Source organism: Tursiops truncatus, chromosome 16 (assembly GCF_011762595.2).
Source record: "Tursiops truncatus isolate mTurTru1 chromosome 16, mTurTru1.mat.Y, whole genome shotgun sequence".
Classification (NCBI taxonomy): Eukaryota; Metazoa; Chordata; class Mammalia; order Artiodactyla; family Delphinidae; genus Tursiops; species Tursiops truncatus.
In genome coordinates this window covers 80,204,452-80,224,255 of record NC_047049.1, presented here as the reverse complement: position 1 = coordinate 80,224,255, position 19,804 = coordinate 80,204,452, and the positions used below count along the sequence as shown (strand labels likewise).

Sequence of the window (19,804 nt, the reverse complement as noted above, 5' to 3'; positions counted from 1 at the left end):
ATCTGTACTTGTTCCTCCCAGCAGCCCATGGGCATTTCCTACAAGGGTGGATCGTACCTCTGAAAACAGCCTGGGGAGTGTCAGTAGCAGCTTTTACAGGATTATAAAGAATAGCTCTTCTCCACAGAACAATGTAGAATCCTGGCAGCACAGGACGTTTTGCATCCCACTCCTGGGCATATATCTGGACAAAGCCATAGAAAAGATACATGCACCCCTGTGTTCATAGCAGCAATATTCACAATAGCCAAGACATGGAAACAACCTAAATGTCCAGATGAATGGATAAAGAAGATGTGGTACATGTATATATAATGGAATATTACTCAGCCATATAAAAGAATGAAATAATGCCATTTGCAGCAACGTGGATGGACCTAGGGCTTATCATACTAAGTGAAGTCAGTCAGATAAGGAAAGACAAATACCATATGATATCATTTATATGTGGAATCTAAAATATGACACAAATGGACATATCTGCAAAACAGAAACAGACTCACAGACATAGAGAACAGACTTGTGGTTGCCAAGGGGGAGGGGGGATGGGGGAGGGAAGGATTGGGAGTTTGAGGTTAGCAGATGCAAACTATTATACAGAGAATGGATAAACAACGAGGTCCTACTGTATAGCACAGGGAACTATATTTTGTGATTAACCATAATGGAAAAGAATATGAAAAAGAATGTATATATGTGTGTATATATATATATGCGAATCATTTTGCTGTCCAGCAGAAATTAACACAACATTGTAAATCATCTGTACTTCAATAAAATAAAAAAAGAAGTTTCACTCATTTTTAGCTGCGATAGAAAAGAGTAGTAGAAAGTTTTCCCGTGGAAGTCACCTAACTGAATTCTCCAAGGAGGCACCATAGCATCAAACTGCATAGGTTGAAATTTTTTAGAAGGATTCAGAGTTCTTGGATCTCAAATCTCTGCCCTTTCTCCCGCGTAGGATTTGCACAGCACAGCATTGCCTCCTGTGACCCACAGAGGCACATTTCGTTTGACCTGAGACCTCTTATTTGATGCTCCATCTTTCTTTTCTTTGGACATTTCATTTTGGTCTAGAAAAGCTGCTAGAGCTGTATTTAATCCACTGCTCTTGTTGATGATGCAGATACTGTAGACAAAGAATTTATCCTCCTTGAGAAGGTGAATTCAGTTTGGCTCTAGTGGCCGAGCATCGTCGCATGAGTTGATTACCAGGGGATGCCTAGCAGGTGAGAACTTGGACCGGTAGGTGGGCTTCTGTGCACCTGCTCTCCACAAGGGTCATAAACCCCACTGACATCTTCTCGGGATTTGCTTTTTTATATGGATTCCATTGTGCCAGAAGTGCCTCTTCTCAGTGACTAGTTGGGTCATCCACACCCGCTCTTGGGGTGTGACATAGAAATGGAATGGAAAAGCTGGAGGGAATCATCGTACTATTAAAACGCAAATACTCCGTCATTTAATCATTAAGAACAAAGATTAAGAAAACTCCAAGAGTTGGAAATAGCAGCGTTCACACGATCCTTTCACATAATGAAGGCTACCTGTCTCGAATATGCTCGATAAAGGATCATTCCATCTTTTTCCTGCGGCTTTACTGGACAGAGCTAGTGGTTTGAAAGTCTTCTGTTCTACTGAGGAGAAATCAAACTTGAGGAGGAGTGTATTTCATCCTCACTGAACGAATACATCTCACTTTCCGTAAAGAAAATGCAGGTGTGTGTTACTGCCTGATGCGTCGGGTAATATGAATCACAGTGATCTCTTGCATTTGGGGAGTGTGTTAGGGTTTCCAAGATGCTTTATGTAATACTGTGGGCTCCAGATAGGATAATGTACAGTTAAGAATCACACAGGCAGGCATTTTTATAATGAGGAAAATTCAGGTTAAGAGCTCCGTTTGCTTTCCTGAGGTTGCGCAGGGAGGAGCATGTCTCCTCTTCCTGTGTCTTTCTTCTCTAGATGCTGCAAGCCAGAGGAAGCCAGGATGGGTCAGGAGTAGGGCTGGGAGACGGCGGGGTGGGGCTTGGGGAGCACAGTGGCTGGCCTCAGAGAGACGAGGCATTTGGGAGGGACAATTTTCCTCTACCTTTCTAGGTTCTTCTGGCTGGCTTAATAATTAAATTAACTAGAGACAGATTAACAGGAGGACAAACAAATTTACTTACATACAGGGGCTCCATGAGAATATGAGGACAGTCAGGCAATGGAGGCTGTGCTATTCTGAGCTAAGGGGACGGTGGGGATGTCGGGGAAGACAATTCACAGGAAGACGGAAAAGCACGTGTTTGTTAAACGGTTGTTTGCTGGGCCGAAAGAAACAATGGGACACAGAGAGGAACTTTAACAAACAGGCTCGGTGGTTTGTGACCACCTAGAGGGGTGGGAGGGAGGGAGACGCAAGAGGGAAGAGATATGGAAACATATGCATATGTATATCTGATTCACTTTGTTATACAGCAGAAACTAGCACACCATTGTAAAGCAATTATACTCCAATAAAGATGTTGAAAACAAACAAACAGGCTTTGCTAGATTCCTCCCTGTCTCCCACCTAATTCATACGATACTGATGGATGTGAACGCTCCCGTCCTGGGACAGGTCAGCTATCCAAATTCTTTTAGTCGGTGAGGGGGAGGTTAAAATTTCTGCCTTAGTCTTTTGGGCCTTGACTGTTTTCAGTTCCAAGTAATCCTCATACCAGAGTGGCACATTTGGGGATGGCCAATTTTGCACCCCTACAGAGCCTACCCTTCACCCTTCCTGCATGGTTATAAGAAAATAGGGTATTTGCTTTCCAGACACAGACTTTCACCTCTTCTTGATGAATTAGGGTTAATATTATGAATACTAATTATTAGTTAAGTAGTATTCTTTGACTGTTCATATGATCACACTTTATTTCTTTTTTTTTTTTTTTTTTGTGGTACATGGGCCTCTCACTGCTGTGGCCTCTCCCGTTGCGGAGCACAGGCTCTGGACGCGCAGGCTCAGCGGCCATGGCTCACGGGCCCAGCCGCTGTGCGGCATGTGGGATCTTCCCAGACCGGGGCACGAACCCGTGTCCCCTGCATCGGCAGGTGGACTCTCAACCACTGCGCCACCAGGGAAGCCCGATCACACTTTATTTCTAAGACCATTTTCATGCGAAACATGACGACCAGGAGAGGCAATGTGGTCATCTCCACTTTATGACTGAAAGAAGCTGAGATTCCAAGAAGCTAAATTACTTGTGCTTGTAACAGCGAAAATTAGAACTGGAACCGGAACATCTGACTCCAAGTTCATGACTTTGTCTGCAGGGTGATACCCTCAGGGTCTGTGGAGCAGTGTGTGGCCTGGGCCCCTTCACATAAGGCCGCGGGGCTGCTATGTTTCAAGTTGTGATCTCCTTCGTCATTTTCCATTTTCTTCCCTTTCCCCCCATCCAGGCTGTGACCTATATTTGTGCGAGCCATGTTCCTGTCTATTTCAGCTCTTTCCTATTTAATTTGTTTGTTTTCATCTGATGGCTCCTCAGAAATGAGAGAACCAAGACCATTTAGAACTCTAAGCGTTAGTTGAATTGACTAGAGACAGAGCCTGAACTGAGCGGCTTCACAAACCCTGTGACCTCCCTGTAGGCTCCTGGGTGAGTGTTCAGATTTGATGCCTCGTTCTGGGCTGTGTTCCAGGCACGGAGCCTGTGACGTTGCATTCCAGTCGAGTCAGGTCATAGCCCTCACCCTGCCTCTGCACGCTCGTGTGTTACACGTGTGACTGTAGGTAACTGGTACCGAGCTGGTGTTATCTGGGATTAGGACATTTGTAAAATCTCAGGATGGTTTTAAAGTTTGCATTTCACCTGCAATGACCCTGTAGGGCCCCCGTTTAGGAGAAATAGATCTCTCTTGCTCTGAGGGTTCCTTGAGATTTTTCAATGGCTCTTTGAATGCTTACAGGGGCTGTGAGACCCTAGGCCAGCAGGAAGGAAGGGGCAGTTGGGGAAGGAAGGAAAGAGATGGGAGCAGGCCGAGGAAACAGGCAAAGTTCCACACCTGTGAGGTAGCATGCACTTGTACACCTGCACCTGCTTCTGAAACCTCAGTAGCAGCTGTCCCATTGTGACCTAATTTTGACTATAGATTTCCTTTCTTATTTATATGTTGTCTACATCCCCTTCTCCATAGAGGTTTTTCCTGGTACAACATTCTATAAAGTCCCACAATTTAAAAAAAAATTGTGATTTTTCCAGCCTTTAGCGCTTAACTTACCCAATGTCTATTTCTTTCAGACTTTACCCTTCCGGTTGCACTAAAAAGTCTGTGGATGAATGAATCTTGATGGTTTTGAAGAAGCAGGAAATACCATTTTCTCTCCTCACTGACTGATTTTCTGGATGGGTCATCTGTGTAATGTATACACACTTCAGTGACACTGGTCTTGTTTTGTTGTTGTTGTTAGGACAGCTTTGACAATAAGCCGCTCCTTTGTCTCTGATTCTGAATTCAGCATTAATAAAACATCCATTTCTGTTATCATCCGGAACAGTGAGGAATGTGTTTCAGACTTCGCTGTGCTGCTGTTCTCAAGTTCTTGCTGGATTTTCTTTTCTTGTTACGCTTAAAAGGTTTAGCGAGTGAACGGAAGGTCGCATGGGGACAGCTAAGCTTCTCCCTGGCTTGCCCCTGGGGTGTGTTTGTCACAGTGGCCGAAGTGCGTGTCTACTGCCTGGAACTTTGCTGTGGGGATTAACTAATCCATCCTCAGCTAATTTCCTATGTTTTGTTTTTGTGGCTGAAGTGCCTTACCAGGCATATTGCTGCTGACACTGGATATAAAGACCTTTTCTGATTAGTTCTTAATCTTAATTGGAATGAGTCAAAATGAGTCCCGTTAGGACGTCTGTTTTTGGCTATAAGTAAGAGCTATTGCGGTCTCTCTCACAAACAGAATTTTGCATATAAAAATAACGTGAGAAGTGTTTCAAAACAATGTTTAGGTGTCCTTTGATACAACTAGGATTTGTGTACTTTTATTTTCCTGTGGCAACCTATTGTTTGTGATCAGTGGCTGAAGTTTAGATTTCCGGGCCCCAGGCAACATCTTGTGAGGGTTTCCCTGCATCCCTCTGGAGCAGGGATTCTCCACCTTGGTACTGTCGACGTTTTGGACCACATAACTCTTGTTATAGAGGCTGTCCAGTGAGTGCATTGAAGGATGTGTAGCAGCATCTCTGGCCTCTGCCTATTCGATGTCAATAGTGCCCTCTCCCCAGTCGTGACAATCAAAAACGTCTCCAGATTTTGCCAAATGTCCCTTGGGCTTAGGGCTGCCGGAATTAGCAAATAAAAACACAGGACACCCAGTTAAATTTGGGTTTCAGATAAACTGTAAACACTTTTTTATTGTGATTAAATATACACAGCATAAAAATGACCATTTAAAGCATTTTTAAGTATAAAGTTCAGTGGCATTAAGTACATTCCTTTGTTGTGCAGCCTTTACCACCATCCATCTCCAGAACTCTTTTCATCGTCCCAAACTGAAATTCTATCCCTACTAAACACTAACTCCCTCTCCCCTCCTCTTACAGCCCCTCCCCCGACCAGCCCCTGGCAACCACCGTTCTACTTTCTATCTCTGTGGATTTGACTAGTCTAGGTACCTCATGTAAGTGGAATCGTGTGGTATTTGTCCTTTAGCATTTGTCTTATTTCCCTTAGCAGAATGTCCTCAAGCTTCATTCATACCGTGGTACACATCAGAATTTCCTTTCTTTTTAAGCCTGAATGATATTCCTATGTACAACTGTACCACAGTTTATTTATCCATTGGTCTGTTGATGGACATTTGGGTTGTTTCCACATTTCAGCTAGTGTGAATAGTCCGCTATGAACGTTAGTGCTTATGAATGATTTCTTAGTAAAGTATGTCCCACGCAATTTCAGAATATACTTAGATGTTAAAAATATGCCTTGTTTATCTGATACTCACATTAACTGGGCATCTGGGCATCATCAAGCTGTTGTATTTGATTTCATCCGGTCAGTAATCCTACTGAGTGGAGACCCATGGCCCTAGGCGCTGCCCTCCTTCCTTGGGCCCTGGCTCGGGGCTGCAAGGACAGCTGTCATCCCTGGGATTGTCACATATGACTTGCAGGTAAAATCTGGGAGATTCCAAGACCCCCCAGCACAGAGAAGCTCATGCAGAACATGTGGACACCATTAACGTCTACTTTCCTTAAACTTCGTGAATCGACAGCAATTTGCTCTCAATTTGGGAAAAGTGATGGAGGTATCGACCTACTGTTTTCGCTCTGTTTTGCACCCACAGTGGTTCTGGTAAATTAACGTGTATTAAGGTGACTGTAGAGAAATAGTATCATGATCAGATTCTTCAAAAAGTCAACTTAAAGAAACAAGGTGGGATCCTCACTGGCTACTTGTCTCCATTTCGAATTGTTTCTCTTTTTCCATTTTGCTTTTTCTACCACCCAGAGAAGCCACTTAATAGATTATTTCTACCTGGTTGAGGACAGTCACGTGTGGCCGCCTAGAGCATTGCCTCCGAGGCACAGGGACTTGGGTGAATCCTGGCTCTGCACCGCCAGCCTCGGTTTCCTCATCAGGATAAAAAAATGACATGAATGCCTTCCTCAGTGGGGTCCCCAGGAGGGTAAAGGAGGTCATTCGGATACAGCTCGGGCTGTGGGAATATCGGGTACACATAGGTGCTCAACTCGACTCAGCTTTGAGCTGGGGTGAGGTTTTGGTGGCAGAAAGGTAGCAGTGATTGCTAACATTTATTAAATGCTTACTGTGTACCAGCCTAAAGCCTTTGCTTGGATTGTTGCTTTTGATCCCGTGAGGATCATTGAGCTCACGAGGTTTCGACCATTATAATCCCCTTTCACAGATAGAGAACTGGGGCACGGAGAAGTTTACTTTACCGGAAGTGAGTGGTGGAGCTGGGGTTGGCCTTGGGGCATCCTGATTCCAGACTGAATAGTCATCCTAACCACTCAGCTACACTGCTGTCTACACAGGGAGTGGAAATGACACACGTGGGGATCACTGAGATGGGAGGTCCCTCCCTTCAGGCTCCAGGAGAGGGGCCTTTGCAGCCCCTCAAGCCCAGCCCCAGGAAGGATGCTCCTTCTAGAACACCTTTTGTGTTTCCAACCTACTCAGAACCTCTCGCCCTCCTCCCCCCGGCCCCGACCTGGCAAAGTATCACGGCAGTCAGGACTCAAGCCACCAATGCCCAGCTTGAGAAAATGCGATACTGATTTTTCACAGAAACCAAAATGGTTTTAATTTTCCTACACTGACTCAAATAGGAAGTCAGGCAGTTACCACTTAGCTCTCCTGCAGGTGGGAAACCATGGCCTTGGGCTCCCGGGGCTCAGCACACTTGCTCTCCTACGGACCCTGCTTCCCAACCCACCCACTCACCAGGTGTTCCAAGGTGTTAACAGTTTAAACTTTTGGTGGGAAATGTGGCCTTTCTTTCTTCTGTGATGTTTTGGGGCCTGGGAAGGAACCTTCCCTCACTGACTGCTGCGGGCAGACCTCACCTCACCTGGGCTGGTTTTCTTCACTGGAAAACTTCACACCCACGTGCACACTTTCAGACGCACCTGTGGGGTGCATGTACAGGCTACTTCTTAGGGTTTCTGCCCAAGAAAGCTTGGCTTCTGGGTGTGGATTTGGTCCACGTGTGTTACATCATGCAGGAAGGGTGTCGGCAGTTAGCTCTGTGGCTTTCGAGATCCTCCTGTGATGACTTTACGTAGGGCGTCAGATGGTGAGAACCAGAGCCTCCTGAGACCCAGAAGCAGGAATTCTGCTCTGAACAGCTTCGTCTTCTGGCCGGAGCACTGTTTGCACAAGAGGAGGCCTGGCGGGGGCTTAGGGGGATGTGTTTGGTTTCTGAAGTCATAAAACCGAGCTCTCATTTGGGTTCATTGGACAAGTCCTGCTGTGTCCCTTTATTTGTTCTTTCCTGTATTACGGGCTTAAGGGTGGCTCGTTTCAATGTCTCTTTATTTTCCCTGAAAGCTCAGTAACGATTTAATGACAGAATTTAAGGAGCTTGTTATATAAATACATGTAAAGGGAAAAAGATGAACGTTTTCCCCCAGTGAGTAAGGGTGACCGTCAATCCAAGGAAAGCAGCAGAAGAAAGGGCCAAGGAAAGGTCTGTCCCCCTCACTGTCCCCCCGCACTGGGGGGACAGCCCACACCTGTGCCCCCGGAGCCTTCAGGCTGAGCACACACAGCTGCACCTGCAAGGGAGGCTGTGAGTCTGTTCACGTGTTGGAACCGGGAAGGAAGGAGCGTTAATGTCAAAGGAGACCACATTTGAGCACCAGAGTTACCTACGGGGCAAAACGATTCTCCTGGAAAATCTAATGAAACACTTTCAGTGTGATGTTCAGGAGAGAGTGTTTGGGGCGGGTGTGACTACATCTGTGTGGGCGACATGAAGATAACTGGCCACATGAATGATGCAGAATAGGAAGAGGGGCGGTCCTGGGAACCCTAATTCTCCTTAGAGAGACGCATGGTATTCCCCGGCCAAGCAGAATAGGGAAGCAACTGCTCTGTTGAGACAATGGAAGGACGCTTGCAACTTTTTTTTTTAATGATTCTCTTGTTGCCCTGTGTCCGTCAGCTCAGCATTTGTCTGTCTTATGGACAAGGTGAAGTTGGGATGGCCTCATATATGGCAAGGTAATTCTGGGGGTAGCTGGAGGTGCATCCTGATAGCGCTACGGAGGGACTTGAGAACTTGTCTGGAAACTTTGCCGGTCCCCCTGCATTCTTCCTACGGGAGACTGCTCTGGCCTCTGGTCTTTATCTAAAATGTTGGTGATAATAGGATTAGCACCTCCGTGATGAAGTTGTGCACCCAGGAAGATCTTTAGAAATAGCAGAGCCGTGTGGGGCGGTCAAGGCTTCCGTCATAGTCGAGAATTCCCTGATACTGGGCTGTTCAAGCTGCAGCTGATTGGCTGCTGTCAGGGATCATAGCAGAGAATTTCACAGTCACGGAGGAGGGGACAAGATGACCTCAGAGATTTCCTCCACCAGTGAGATAACACATACAGAGTCCGCCTGATTATACCTGTCATGGGGTGAATTGTGTCCCCCTGCAAAAAAGATACGTCCAAGTTCTAACCTTTGGTACCCGTGAATGTGAATTTACTTGGAAATAGGGTCTTTGAAGAGATAATTAATTTTAGCTTCTTGAGATGGAATTATCCTGGAGTTAGGGTGGGCCTTGAATCCAACGACTGGTCCTCTTTCAAGAGAAAGGAGAGGGAGGTTTGAGGCACAGAGACCACAGAGGGGAAAGCCATGTGGAGGTGAAGGCGTCTGCGACCGAGGATGCCGAGGGTTAGTGGCCACCACCAGGGACTGGGAGAGAGACCTGGGACTGATTCTCCTCAGAGGCTCTGGAAGGAACCAGCCCCATCACACCATGATCTTGGACCTCTGGTTGGTGGAACTGTGAGACAATACATTTCTGTTATTTTCAGCCACCCAGTTTGTGGTACGTTGTTACAGCCATTTCAGGAAACAAATTCAACACCTGACTCATAATAAGCGCCCCATGAATGCTAGCTACGAAGACTGCCGCTACGGTGACTGCTAGCCCCAGGAGGACGAGGTGTTCTTGCAGAGAATTAGCTATTCCACTTCCAAGAACCTTCCGGGCCCCAGAATGTTGTTGTCAGCTGACCTACTGAAAGTAAACGCTCTTCGACTTTCATTTCTTCTTTGTGAATAGACTTCAGAGAACAAGGGTGCTTGTTTAGGAATAATCAGTAGAATTATTATTGGTATTAATCAATAGAATGTTGCTACAATCCAAACCCATATCAAAAGTAGGTTTATATAAAAAGCACTAGTGTGTTATCTCCATGAAGTATAGCATATAAAGTTCAGGGTAGTAAAAGTCCGAACGCCAGATCCGGTGTTACAACGTCAGTTATGGCGGGGAGAGAGCTCTTCCTGGATGACCGTCTTACCTACACATTCCAACAGCTGTCTATCCTCCTGGCCCAGGACAGCGGGATCTGGGGATTTAGCTGTTGTGACTTTTATAAACTTGGTGATCGGTCTCAGGCTTTCATATCTGTACCTGACCCAGTTTCAGTGGCTGCCTTTGAGTCTGAATGTCAAGAGATCAGGCTGAAGGAGAGCTGGGGGAGGGCAGGTAATAACACTTTTACACACAGTAGGAGGAAAGCCAAGGGGAACAAAGAGAGAGGAAGCTCCTTGGATTGAAAGACAGGGGCAGAGATTTATCTTCCACCAAATCTAAGGACTGAGAGCCTGGATGGAGAGAGGGTTCAAATGTGAATTCAACTCTCATGCTCCCTTCGTGACCTCCTTTAAGAAAAGCTGGCTTTGAAAAATGAGACTTTCCCAAGGGGTATGATACATTGTCTTTATCACTTCATGTACGTTTCTCAGAAATCCATTGGTTTCCTGGAATTTTTACTTAGAATTCCAGATGGTCCAGCAATAGTGTTTTAAGAACCATGGTTGTCACCCACACCGTGGATGGCACATGTGTTTGCTGCAGTGTGTTTCTGTAGCCCAATCATAAAGCCTTTGGGAACAGCGATAGCGCCAGGGCTTGTCCTTCCAACTCAACACTGTCTCACTGCAAAGAGAATCCCCTTTTCTCTGAGACAAAGGATGGGAAGCCTCAGCATTCTCATTCCCTGTCTGGATTTCCACCCTATTGCAGCTGGGTCACAGGATCTCCACTGATAGCCCATTATTGGCCTATAATTCCAAGACCAATGCTGCTCCAAAGCATGAGGCATATATATGCACACTTCAAGATTAGGAACACTGAGACATGATCATCAGGTTATTGATTAATTTTTTACTTATTTATTTTTATGGAAGTAGAGTTGATTTACAATGTTGCATTGGTTTCAGGTGTCCCACACAGTGATTCCATATTTGTATAGATTATACTCCACCTGAAGTTATTACAAAATGATGCCTGTGTTTCTCTGTGCTGTATCCTTGTTGCTTATCTATTTTATACGCAGTAGTTTGTATCTCTTAATCCCCTCCCCCTATCTTGTCCCTCCCCCCACTGGTAACCAGTGGAGAGTTTGTTCTCCGCATCTGAGTCTGTTTTGTTATATACGTTTGTTTGTTTTGTGTTTTAGATTTCACATATAAGTGATAACACAGAGTATTTGTCTTCCTCCGTCTGACTTATTTCACTCAGCATAAAACTCTCTAGGTCCATTCAAGTCGTTGCATTCTTTGTTATGGCTGAGCAGTATTCCATTATATATATATATATGGACTCTCTATATAGAATACGTATATATATATATGCGTAACTCATCTTCTTTACCGTTTCTCTATTGATGGACCCTTAGGTTGCTTCCATATCCTGGCTGTTGTAAATAATGCTGCTATGAACATCGGAGTGGCATGTGGAGATGCCCTCTGCTTGCTTTCTGCCCGGGTGTCCTCGGTGGGAAGGCCATGCCCTCCTGTGCTTGCACTGTGCGAGCCGTCCACGGAGCCACGCTATTGTTCTCGCCATCCTTCCTCTCCTGCTCGCCTCCCCAACTCCTGACAAAATATGGAAATCCTGTCCCCAAGTAGTCGTGATCACAATACACCATCACACAGCCAAAAGAATGTATTTTTAGCCCGGAGACTTCGAAAATGGCTTAAATCATTCCTGCTGTCGTCTATTAGTCTGCTGCCGGCTTGTTATTTTTCCCAGGAGTAATAAGCCTTGCAGCCCCGCTGCCCAGAGCACGTGGCCGGCTCCGGGCACAGACGGGACGGCTCATCCAAGTGCAAGTCATCGGCCTCCTCGGAACAGCCAAGGGAAGGTGCTCAGGACCGCCAAGCTCAGGACCTGCCAGTAGATGCTTTTTGCAGACTGTTTGCAGTGGATCTGGGGCAGGAAGCCCAGTGTGGCTCAGGAGTTCAGGGGGGGCAGAAGAGGGGCTTTTGGTGGCTTTAAAAATCAGATGGGAAGAAAGAAACAAATGCAGGGGAAGCCTGGTTTTCTCTGGAGGCTGCGAGAGGAAGGTGCTTTGAAAGAGGGCATTCCAGATTTTCCTTTTCCTTGAGGGGCAACTACTCCTGACTTTCCTCAGGTCTTGTATTTCAGGGGCATTTGATGGGGGCGTGGCAGGGGCAGTGACTGCTCAAACCTGACTGCAATATGGGTCTCAGTGGCAGAGGGGTCCGTGGAGTCAGCCACAGGCTGTGGACCTCCAGCCTGGAGTGAGAGGTCACCCAAAACCTCTGGGACCCGTTAGAAGGCAGGGGATTTGAGATCAAGCAGGCACTCACTATCAACATCACTGGAAAAGAAAAGAAAAAGTTAAATGGGGAATTTCAGAAAACAAATTGAGAGAATGTTCCCATTAACATTTTCCTTTGGGTTTTGAACTGGAAGGACCTCAGAGAGCGGGTATTTTAACCCTTGCAACTTACAAATCAGGCACGTGAGGTCACACAAGTGTAGTGGCAGCTTCAGAGGCTCAAGTTCACGGGGAGCCCGTGGCCACGTGTGGGTCTTGCAGCTGCTGGTCCAGTGTTCTTCTCACCCAGCATCCCTCTAAGTGATTTGCACGTTAAACAGGTTGAGTCTTCACCGTAATGGTGTGAGGTTGCTGCCGTTCTCTTGATCCACTTTTACCCAGTGAGCCTGAGGCATAACGGGGTTCAGTCTGTCAACCAGAGTTCCATGGCTGGGAAGTGACAGTGGGATTCCAGCTGGGTGGTGGGCCCTGGGAGCTGTGCCCTGGTCGCTACCCCACGTGGCCCGCTCAGCCTTTTGGTGGCTGGTCTGAGATCCTAACCACCACTTATAACATACCATCCCCGGGGAAACATGTGTTCTGGGTCCTAAGAGAGAAAGGACCCATCAGCACAGATGGGCACCAGGGGACCCGGGAACTCAGGGCTGTTCGCTGCAGCTGTTGGGCAGAAAGATGGCTTGGGGACTGAGTGGAGATTGCCAGCCTGATGCAAGTCTAGTTTCAGGAGCCCACAGGTGAGCAGAGGTCTGGATGGAGGCCCAGAAACCACTCAGATTTACTGTCACTTCCCCACACGCTGCTTGAGTAGTCAGCATCGCGCTTCCTGTATCTCACCCGACAAACTCAAGGTGGGGCAAGTTGCTTCCCTTTGGGTCCTTCTGCTTTTGGTCTACTTCTGAATATCGATTCCCAAACTAGACTATGCTTCAGAGACCCACTTTGGCTGAGTCCTGGGGTCATGTTCTATCCTGGGAGGAATCCCAGGAGATTGAGTTCACTCTCAGTTGCCCAGAGTGGAGCCAGACCACCCCTGCCCTCTTTAAGGTGGTCCTGATTTCCTGGTGGTCCCTTGCATGAAAGAAGCCAGAAGCAGCCTGGACTCAAGATGTTCAGAGCCCCTGTTAGGAATCACGCTAATCTCAGAGGAGTGTTCAACTCTGCACAGCTCCTCTTGTTACTATGCATTTGTAGGCATGTGGATCTACAGAAGATGCCTTAGGGACTTGCTTATGACGTAGTGACCAGGAGAGGGTTCACTTGCAAACCTTTGACCTGACTCAGCAGTTCCCAGCAGGGTCCATAAATGTTTGTTGATTCATTGAGTGACTGAGTGAACCAAAGTAGGCTGAGAAGTGTTTCTAGAGCAATAGGAAGTCTGCACTGTTCTGAGACACAATTAATCTACTTGCTATATAGCTCAGTTTCAGCATTGACCTGTGTGTTGCTGCTGCCTGTGGGGAGCCAGACTATTTGTACCATGTGGTTATAGCTCGGCACTGACACCTAGTGGCAGTGTCCTTAATTGCAAGCAAAGTGCCTGTTAAATCAGTGGCAGTGTCAAAGCATGGTATTCCTGAGAATGGTGCCCTTGGAGTTATGCAGAGTGGTAGCCCTACCTAGGAAGATGTAACCTTGCAAAATAATCTACCAAAATGACCATGAGTCTCTTGTCTTCTCTTAGGGGTGCATAATTAGGACCATCTGATTAACTGGTCTGAATTAAATTTCTGATTATGATAGTAACCTAACACATAGGAATAATTTTTCTCATTTTACATGTTAGGAAGTGAATGTAAGGTTTGGTAATATGCCTGAGCCCATGGCAGGGGCTGGGTTTGGATCACATTTTGCCTATGCTCTTTCTCTGAGCCTCAGTGGCACCACCCAACTCCAGGGGCACCATCCACATTAGAGGTCATGTGCACAGTACTTCTGGAGTTGTGCAAATTGTAGCTGTCCTCTTTCTACCTCACCTGTCTGCCCCTTCAGGAGCTGATTTCTTAAGTCTGTTCAGTATTCTAGGTTCAATGAGCGACTGAGGCTATGAAATAATCCTAAAATTCATAATAATATATCTTATACTAGATGTATTTAATATTTATCTAGTATTAATATACTATAATTAAAAACTTCTATTTTTCTTGCAACCTGTGAAAAATCATATCATGCCTCTGATTCTCAACCCTGGAGAGCTCCAATCAAGTTGTGAAGCTCCTTTACAAATTAAACTCATGTTAGAAAAACCCAATGTAATGATATGTGAAATGGAGGCTATCTAATGTCCCTGGGCCACCTGCTGATGGTCACTGTCATGATGACGACAGTGAAATTGATGATAATGAAAATAGCGGGAGATGATAAAAGTTAACAGTTACTGAGTACCCATTATTTCCTTGACGCCTTACAGCCACTTTATGAGGGAAGTACAAGTATTGACCTGATTTTCAGAGGAAATGACGTGCTTGCCCAACTTGACTGAGCTGATAAGTGTCAGAGCTAACCCAGGTTAGCCTGAGTGCAAGGCCTTACCCTTAACAACTTACACTATACAGTCTCCCAATTACAAGAAGAGCTTCAGACTCTTGCTTTGAAAGCAAAAACAAGTAAGTACTATAATAATGAGCCTAAAAATGACCCTGCAAAAAATAAATTATCCAGCCATATTGCCACCTCTAAAGCAATTCTGGATAAAGCATCTGTCCTTTTGATTATAAAGCATCAGCTACGTCTTCTTAAAGCATTTATTCTTATCCCTAGTTTTGTGAAATTTCATGGTATCTGAATTTGTGAATTTCTGGAAAAAAATACTCGAAGCTCATTTTAACCTGGCTTCTTTCAAAATGAAATATATTTCATTAAGCATATCTATGGGTGCTGTAGACCGAATGTTTGTGTTCGCCCCCGCAATTCATACGTTAAATCTTTTTTTTTTGAATTTTATTTTTTTAATTTTCTTTATACAGCAGGTTCTTATTAGTTATCCATTTTATACATATTAGTGTGTATATGTCAATCCCAATCTCCCAATTCATCCCACCACCACCACCACCCCCTCCTCCTCCACTGCTTTCTCCCCTTGGTGTCCATACGTTTGTTCTCTACATCTGTGTCTCTATTTCTGCCCTGCAAACTTGTTCATCTGTACTATTTTTCAGGTTCCACATATATGCGTTAATATACGATATTTGTTTTTCTCTTTCAGACTTACTTCACTCTGTATGACAGTCTCTAAATTCATCCACGTCTCTACAAATGACCCAATTTCATTCCTTTTTATGGCTAATATTCCATTGTATATATGTACCACATCTTCTTTATCCATTCATCTGTCGATGGGCATTTAGGTTGCTTCCATGAGCTGGCTATTGTAAATAGTGCTGCAGTAAACATTGGGGTGCGTGTGTCTTTTTTTTTTTTCTTTGAGGTACGCAGGCCTCTCACTGTTGTGGCCTCTCCCGTTGCGGAGCACAGGCTCCGGACGCACAGGCTCAGCAGCCATGGGTCACGGGCCCAGCCGCTCCGTGGCATGTGGGATCTTCCCGGACTGGGGCACAAACCTGTGTCCCCTGCATCGGCAGGCGGACTCTCAACCAGTGCACCACCAGGGAAGCCTGCATGTGTCTTTTTGAATTATGGTTTTCTCTGGGTATATGCCCAGTAGTGGGATTGCTGGGTCATGTGGTAATTTTATTTTTAGTTTTTTAAGGAACCTCCATATTGTTATCCATAGTGGCTGTATCAATTTACATTCCCACCAACAGTGCAAGAAGGTTCCCTTTTCTACACACCCTCTCCAGCATTTGTTGTTTGTAGATTTTCTGCTGATGCCCATTCTGACTGCTGTGAGGTGATACCTCATTGTAGTTTTGATTTGCATTTCTCTAGTAATTAGTGATGTTGAGCAGATTTTCGTGTGCTTCTTAGCCATCTGTATGTCTTCTTTGGAGAAATGTCTACTTAGGTCTTTTGCCTATTTTTGGATTGGGTTGTTTTTTCAGTATTGAGCTGCATGAGCTGTTTATATATTTTGGAGATTAGTCCTTTGTCTGTTGATTCGTTTGCAAATATTTTCTCCCATTCTGAGGGTTGTCTTTTCGTTTTCTTTGTAGTTTCCTTTGCTGTGCAAAAGCTTTTAAGTTTCATTAGGTCCCATTTGTTTCTTTTTGTTTTTATTTCCATTACTCTAGGAGGTGGATCAAAAAAGATCTTGCTGTGATTTATAGCAAAGAGTGTTCTTCCTATGTTTTCCTCTAAGAGTTTTATAGTGCCCGGTCTTACATTTAGGTCTCTAATCCATTTTGAGTTTATTTTTGTGTATGGTGTTAATTTCATTCTTTTACATGTACCTGTCCAGTTTTCCCAGCACCACTTATTGAAGAGACTGTCTTTTCTCCATTGTATATCCTTGCCTCCTTTGTCATAGATTAGTTGACCATAGGTGCGTGGGTTTATCTCTGAGCTTTCTATCCTGTTCCATTGATCTATATTTCTGTTTTTGTGCCAGTACCATGTTGTCTTGATTACTGTAGCTTTGTAGTATAGTCTGAAGTCAGGGAGTCTGATTCCTCCAGCTCCATTTTTTTCCCTCAAGACTGCTTTGGCTATTCGGGGTCTTTTGTGTCTCCATGCAAATTTTAAGATTTTTTGTTCTAGTTCTGTAAAAAATGCCATTGGTAATTTGATAGGGATTGCATTGAATCTGTAGATTGCTTTGGGTAGTAGAGTCATTTTCACAATATTGATTCTTCCAATCCAAGAACATGGTATATCTCTCCATCTGTTTGTATCATCTTTAATTTCTTTCAGCAGTGTCTCATAGTTTTCTGCATACAGGTCTTTTTGTCTCCCTAAGTAGGTTTATTCCTAGGTATTTTATTCTTTTTGTTGCAATGGTAAATGGGAGTGTTTCTGTAATTTCTCTTTTAGATTTTTCATCATTAGTATATAGGGATGCAAGATTTTCTGTGCATTAATTTTGTATCCTGCAACTTTACCAAATTCATTGACGAGCTCTAGTAGTTTTCTGGTGGAATCTTTAGGATTCTCTATGTATAGTATCATGTCATCTGCAAACAGTGACAGTTTTACTTCTTTTTCAATTTGGATTCCTTTTCTTCTCTGACTGCCGTGGCTAGGGCTTCCAAAAGTATGTTGAAGAATAAGAGTGAGAGTGGACATCCTTGTCTTTTTCCTGATCTTAGAGAAAATGCTTTCAGTTTTTCACCATTGAGAATGATGTTTGCTGTGGGTTTGTTGTATATGGCCTTTATTATGTTGAGGTAGGTTCCCTTTATGCCCATTTTCTGGAGAGTTTTTGTCATAAATGGGTATTGAATTTTGTCAAAAGCTTTTTCTGCATCTATTGAGATGATCATATGGTTTTTCTTCTTCAATTTGTTAATATGGTGTATCACATTGATTGATTTGCATATACTGAAGAATCCTTGCATCCCTGGGATAAATCCCACTTGATCATGGTGTATGATCTTTTTAATGTGTTGTTGGATTCTGTTTGCTAGTATTTTGTTGAGGATTTTTCCATCTATGTTCAGCAGTGATATTGGTCTGTATTTTTCTTTTTTTGTAGTATCTTTGTCTGGTTTTGGTATCAGGGTGATGGTGGCCTCATAGAATGAGTTTGGGAGTGTTCCTTCCTCTGCAATTTTTTGGAAGAGTTTGAGAAGGATGGGTGTTAGGTCTTCTTTAAATGTTTGTGAAGCCATCTGGTCCTGGACTTTTGTTTGTTGGAATATTTTAAATCACAGTTTCAATTTCATTACTTGTGATTGGTCTGTTCATATTTTCTATTTCTTCCTGGTTCAGTCTTGGAAGGTTATACCTTTCTAAGAATTTGTCCATTTATTCCAGGTTGTCCATTTTATTGGCATAAAGCTGCTTGTAGTAGTCTCTTAGGATGCTTTGTATTTCTGTGGTGTCTATTGTAACTTGTCCTTTTTCATTTCTAATTTTATTGATTTGAGTCCTCTCCCTCTTTTTCTTGATGAGTCTGGCTAATGGTTTATCAATTTTATTTATCTTCTCAAAGAACCAGCTTTTACTTTTATTTATCTTTGCTATTGTTTTCTTTGTTTCTGTTTCATTTATTTCTGCTCTGATATTTATGATTTCTTCTACTAACTTTGGGTTTTGTTTGTTCTTCTTTCTCTAGTTCCTTTTGATGTAAGGTTAGATTGTTTATTTCAGATTTTTCTTGTTTCTTGAGGTAGGCTTGTTGCTATAAACTTCCCTCTTAGAACTGCTTTTGCTGCATCCCATAGGTTTTGGATTGTCGTGTTTTCATTTTCATTTGTCCCTAGGTATTTTTTGATTTCCTCTTTGATTTCTTCAGTGATCTCTCTGTTATTTAGTAATGTATTGTTTAGCTTCCATGTGTTTGTGTTTTTTACGTTTTTTTCCTTGTAATTGATTTCGAATCTCAGAGTGTTGTGGTCTGAAAAGATTCTTGATATGATTTCAATTTTCTTAAATTTCCTGAGGGTTGATTTGTGACCCAAGATGTGATCTATCCTGGAGAATGTTCCGTGTGCACTTGAGAAGAAAGTGTAATCTGCTGTTGTTGGATGGAATGTCCTACAAATATCAATTAAATCTATCTGGTCTATTGTGTCATTTAAAGCTTGTGTTTCCTTAGTAATTTTCTGTTTGGATGATCTGTCCATTGGTGTAAGTGAGGTGTTAAAGTCCCCCACTATTATTGTGTTACTGTGATTTCCTCTTTTATAGCTGTTAGCAGTTGCCTTATGTATTGAGGTGCTCCTAAGTTGGGAGCATATATGTTTATAATTGTTGTATCTTCTTCTTGGATTGATCCCTTCATCATTATGTAGTGTCCTTCCTTGTCTCTTGTAACATTCTTCATTTTAAATTCTATTTTATCTGATATGAATATTGCTACCCAGCTTTCTTTTGATTTCCATTTGCATGGAATATCTTTTCCCATCCCCTCACTTTCAGTCTGTTTGTGTCCCTAGATCTGAAGTGGGTCTCTTGTAGACAGCATATATATGGGTCTTGTTTTTGTATCCATTCAGTGAGCCTGTGTCTTTTGGTTGGAGCATTTAATCCATTCACGTTTAAGGTAATTACTGATATGTATGTTCCTGGTACCATTTTCTGAATTGTTTTGCATTTGTTTTTGTAGGTCCTTTTCTTTATATATATATATATAATGTTCAATCTTTTTAAAAATTTATTTATTTATTTATTTATGGCTGTGTTGGGTCTTTGTTTCTGTGCGAGGGCTTTCTCTAGTTGTGGCAAGCGGGGGCCACTCTTCATCGTGGTGCGTGGGCCTGACACTATTGCGGCCTCTCTTGTTGCGGAGCACAGGCTCCAGACGCACAGGCTCTGTAATTGTGGCTCACGGGCCTAGTTGCTCCGCGGCATGTGGGATCTTCCCAGACCAGGGCTTGAACCCGTGTTCCCTGCATTGACAGGCAGATTCTCAACCACTGCGCCACCAGGGA

General features: G+C 43.9%; 1 protein-coding gene across 3 annotated transcripts in view; it reads left to right on the top strand.

The window, feature by feature from the left end:
- DISC1 (DISC1 scaffold protein) overlaps window positions 1–19,804 on the top strand; it is a 342,719-nt gene that overhangs the window by 234,837 nt on the left and 88,078 nt on the right. The window contains exon 10 of one of the 3 annotated variants that reach the window (XM_073793662.1): window positions 4,278–4,517. The exons of the other annotated variants lie outside the window; for them this stretch is intronic. Within the exon in view, the coding sequence (XP_073649763.1) occupies window positions 4,278–4,327 (50 nt within the window). The 3' untranslated portion in view covers window positions 4,328–4,517. Of the gene's footprint in view, window positions 1–4,277; window positions 4,518–19,804 lie in introns of those variants that run through there. 3 annotated transcript variants of the gene reach the window in all.